At 38.0% G+C, this 5,152-nt stretch overlaps 1 protein-coding gene across 1 annotated transcript in view; it reads right to left on the bottom strand.

The window, feature by feature from the left end:
- Window positions 1-1,150: 1,150 nt before the first annotated feature.
- Window positions 1,151-5,152, bottom strand: part of LOC105360001 (Smg6 nonsense mediated mRNA decay factor) — a 154,390-nt gene continuing 150,388 nt past the window's right edge. Inside the window, exons 26-28 of the mRNA XM_011496771.1 lie at window positions 3,084-3,307; window positions 2,497-2,578; window positions 1,151-1,746 (exon numbers count right to left, since the gene is read on the bottom strand). Coding sequence (XP_011495073.1) covers window positions 1,610-1,746; window positions 2,497-2,578; window positions 3,084-3,307 — 443 coding nt within the window. The 3' untranslated portion in view covers window positions 1,151-1,609. The remainder of the gene's footprint in view (window positions 1,747-2,496; window positions 2,579-3,083; window positions 3,308-5,152) is intronic.

Genomic DNA, 5,152 nt, shown 5'->3' on the forward strand with positions numbered 1-5,152 from the left:
ATATTATAGTATTAATTGATTTAACACAAGAATCAGTAAAATTAATAAAATTATTAAATAGTTTATAATTTCGTAAACCAGGTCAAATTAATCAAAAAGGGACTATTCAATTTTTAATGAATTGTTGCTTTTCACTTAGCTAACGGTATAATTTTCAGTAAGCAGCCTAAGGTACTTCTACAAGTAATATTCTGCTCATTACTTGTAACAATTTTTTCATTAAAAAATTGTTCATCATTAGACATATTATATTAATACTTAAATATTAAAATTAATTTTCATTCTGAATTCTTAAATAGCTAACGATATTTATATTAGAAATAATTATAAAATATTTTCACTCATAATGCTAAAGCTTCAATAGAATTCGAAATAATGATGGTTTTATGAACAATGATTTGCCATGAGTAATCAATCTTTTTTTCATCTTTTTTTTTTCATAATAAAGCAAATAACGTCTTTCCGAAAATAAGTCTAGAATCAAAATTTAATTTATTAATTTAAAAAGAATTAAATTAAGTATTACTTAGGCAGTACGCAGTACAATTTTGACGTATTTTATTTCCCGTTTGCACACATTAAACAATCTATTACTGTAATATTCTATTCACAATAACAAAGTACCTCACATAAGATACTTCGATTTTCATGAGTACCTTCTCGAGTACCGATTAAAAATATCCTACGTATACAACACATCCTTTAACTTCTCTTACCTGTACTTTCTCCCATTCTTTCTCTCTCTCTCTCTCTCTCTCTCTCTCTCTCTCTCTCTCTCTCTCTTTCATTCTTTGCTTTGTTTTACATACTCTCTCAGAATAGATAAAGGATCATCGATATTTATGTGTATATTTTGGTGTGTGCGCGCGCGCGCGCGCGCGCGCGTGTGTGTGTGTCTGCGTGTGCGCGTGTGCGTGCGTGTCCGACTGTGTATACATACATACATGCGTACATACACATGTATATTCTATATACAACATATGCGCGCGCAATATGTATTATTAAAAACGATACTGCATGTAAGTGCGTCGTCGATGAAACTTCACTCAGCGTGCGTGTGTGCATGTATACGAAGCAGCGTGTACGTATACACGAAGCAGTGACCATACGAATGAGTGAGTGCGCGTATGTGTTAAAAAAAAAATAAAAAAAAAGTAAAAAAAAAGTAAAAAAAAAATCAAAGGCCTCGGTGGCGTGAAGTCACCGATTTACAAAAAGAAAGTTGGAAAAAGAGCGTAATAAATAAATCATTTAAAAAAAAACAGCAATCGATGAAGATGCAGATCAGGTAAAATTATTGAAAGATGGGGGACGACGCACACGCGCGGGACAATAAGAGAAATAAACATTCCGAGGCATCGAGACGTTATTTTGCACAATTTGGGCGTATCGAAGGTTCGCCAAAAGTTGCTCGCAGCCCTCGGGGCGCACGCGCGACATCCTTTGGCATTGGCTCGCTACCCTCCTTGTCGTGCTACTCGCTCCACGACTCTTCGGCGTCGGCATCCTCGTTCCTCGTCCTGCTCGTCCTCGCTGTCGCTGTGAGGTGCGCGTCCGGTCGCCGCCAAGTGACGATTCGTGCTTTCGGACCGTGCCAAGGGGTCGGGACTCAACCGAGGCCGGCCCATTGGATGAAGTCCAAGACCTCGCGTACCGGCACGTCCCTCGCCAGGGCCTTGACTCGCAGATTCCGGTCCTCCGTCAGCAGCACCACATCTCGCTTGACCCGTCGCGGCTGGCCCTCCTCTGAAACAATTTTAACAACGATCGCTTTTTCACTGGGCATTTGCTTGCCGAGCCGACCCTACGATTACATACGGCTCATTGGCAATGAGCTCAGCAGCTCTCAAAGATCAATTTTACGAGGCTGAGATCGAGACTTGACGGTCCGATAGGAAGAAAAGCCTCTTCCCATCCTCCCCCCTCCCTCCCCATCGTCCCATTCGATCAATCGATCGCTCGTCTCGGCGGACGAACTTCCACGGACTCGATCACCAATGATGGCCAATTAACAATAGGCTTCGCTCATCAGCCGCGTCAAGCTTTTGTTATCTCTGTCATTACCGACCATCAAATATCTCAATTATATCTTTGATAATTCAATATAAATATAAATACAGTTTTATATGTTTATATGAAAAAACGGCCATTTGACCCTTTTTTAATACGTATTTTTGTAAAATCTAGATATCAAGATGTTGTTTTAGCCTAAATGAAGAATAGAATAGATGGCATTAATATACACATTTTTAGAAGAGTATTTAACTAATTCAGGACATTATTGTTAGATTCGGATTATATAAATATTGAAAATATGATACGTCGTAATAACGACTGTTACAAATTGCCTGGCAAATGAATTTTATCTACTTGCACATAAAACAGAAAGAATTTGAAACACAGTTTTTATTCCATACTTTATAACTATGCGATTAACAATTAAAAAGAAAAAAAAAATGAAATAATTAGAAATAGTAGAAATCGATGCAAACTCACCGGAACTAACTTGATCCTTGTTTGATTTGCATAGACTCAGGCACGTGGCAAGGATTCGATCGTCATTCCTTGTTAAACAATCCTATAATAATAATAATAATAATAATAATAATAATAATAATAATGATAATGATAATGATAATGATAATGACAATGATAATGATAATGGTAATAATAATAATGATAATGATAATGATAATGATAATGACAATGATAATGATAATGGTAATAATAATAATGATAATGATAATGATAATGATAATGACAATGATAATGATTTTGTGTATTAAGTAAAACGTTTATATGTAAATTAATATGATTATGAAGTAAATTATAGTAATTAATACTCGCTGATATTTCAAGAAACTACGTTGTAGGGATATGCGTATGCATGCACGCGTGTACCTACATACGGACAATAATTATAATTCAAGTACCAAACTATCTTACATACAATTACGTATACTAATTTATATGTAACTCGCATTCCAAATGCGCTAATGGATGAATGAGTAATTAAAATAGCATGGCTGTGTAAATAAATAAGCGCAGCACTTGTCGGTGCAAATGAGATGAATAATTTTTACCTGACAGACATCTTCTTCTACTGTAAACGAGCTAGAAGGGAGAATCGTTCCTCGGGTGGTTAGGCATCTTATCGCTGGATTTCTGCTCCTGGCGAAGGCGAGACCGGCCTTTGCGTTTTCAGCCACTCGCGCTACGTGTTCGGGATTCAAAGCGGCCCTCGACGTCGGACCGCTGTCCCTCAAATCAGCCGATCCTCTTGACAGACCCTCCAATTCGTTTAATACTGAAACGTAATTAAATACAAATTTTTTTTTTCATTATTCATTGTCCTGGGGTTAAAAGTGAAGATTTTTAAGTATACGAATTTACGGCTTCAATTGAAATTAAAGCGAATCATATAGTAGAGTTTTGGGAATGCGAAGACAATTTCGACAGATATACGAAGGTTGAGCATTCGCGACTCTAAGAATAGTGCAAATCGCCAAATTTCGAATATAATATAAAATTACTAAAGTCTATAAGATAAATGACAGGACATTTTTTAAAAAAAAATTCAAACAATAATGTCGTTCACGAATAATTTCATAATAATATTGTGAAAACTAATGTTTAATAAGAATCTTTGCTTATGAACAATTTGACACAAGAATTTCTCATACGTACGTTTCAATTTGAAGTTATGTGTGTGTGTGTGTGTGTGTGTGTGTGTGTGTGTGCGCGCGCGCGCGCGCGTATCGATTAACAATTACAATCTATTTATTAATATAAATGTTTGCTTTTTGTTTTTGTGTTTTTTAAGCTGAATATTATATTGTAATAATGTAGCCATTAAATGGGGGTAGAAGAAAAGTAGAGATAAAATTTGCATAATATATATGAAAGGTTGAAACAAATATAGAATACGAAAAGAAATGAAGAAGAAAATTGAAGAGTACTCTGAAGAACTCCCCGAGGGCAACTTATTCAAATAGTTGAGCAATTTTCGAGTTTTCCTCGGAATATGCTTGGACTTGTAAAAATATTTCTAATCTTATAAGAATATATACTTTCTACGCTCGATTATGTTGTTCTACTTCATTGGAAATACAATTTCAAAAATATACAAAAAATAAACAAAAACAAACAAACAAACAAACAAACAAACAAACAAACAAACAAGACAAATGCAAAAAACACAAAGATGAAATTGTAAAATAACTTTTTATACGGAGAGAAAAAGAGATACGACAGATTTAGTGAGCTTATGATTTTATTCAATACTATTGTATTTTATTGTATTTTGTTTTGTTCTCGTGATAACTTGGTAGAAAAAAAAGGGAAAAAAGTCGTTCGTTCGTCATTATGCATGTCGAAACAATTTCAGAAATTTTCAAAATAATTTCTAAATGAGTACGAAGTATTCCTTAAAAGAAGCAATTTATATGAAATAATTCATGCTGGCGTCGTCACGTGTTTCGTCCTCCACTAAGAGGCATTTATACTTGGGGACGGGCGGAGGATTGCAGGACGAGCTCGCGAGTCCCTCGGTTAAATATGTGATCGTGTGCCGCCCCGCCCCCCGCTTCGACAATTCCTTTATGTCGCAAAGAGTAGAAGGAGCGAGAATAAAGATCCGAGAGAGCGAGAGTATCGAGAGATGGGGTAGAGAGAAGAGGAGGGGGAGGGGGCGAAGAGGACGGGTGGAGGACCCTTCGTCCGGATAAAGATTAGCGCTGCTTCGAAGTTGGTAACGTCGGCCGAGGCACGGGGAATCGTCGAGGCGAATTCAGTTTGCGCCCGAGAGCATTCAAAATTCATTCGCCTACGGTGCGCGCGAGCCTCGCCCACACGTGTTGGCATTTACGAGTCGGCGCACTTTTTTCTCGGCCCCGGAGCAACAGTCCCTGGCGGCCAGTCGACCTGCGCACTTCTTGTCTCTCGTGTGTGCTGCACACGACCGAGAAGTTTGCGTCTGTTGGCGCGAGCGCGAGAGAGCAAACTAGCCGTGAGAACCTAACTGTGAAGACTCACCGTTGTTCGTCCTGAGAAGGAGCAAGAGAGCGACAGTGGGACTTGGCCGGAGCTTGGCGAACGGGGGTCGGGGTTACGAGGATGGGGTGTGGTGGTGGTGGTGGTGGTGGTGGTGGTG

The sequence above is a fragment of the Ceratosolen solmsi genome, unplaced genomic scaffold, assembly GCF_000503995.2.
Source record: "Ceratosolen solmsi marchali unplaced genomic scaffold, CerSol_1.0 scaffold29, whole genome shotgun sequence".
Taxonomy (NCBI): domain Eukaryota; kingdom Metazoa; phylum Arthropoda; class Insecta; order Hymenoptera; family Agaonidae; genus Ceratosolen; species Ceratosolen solmsi.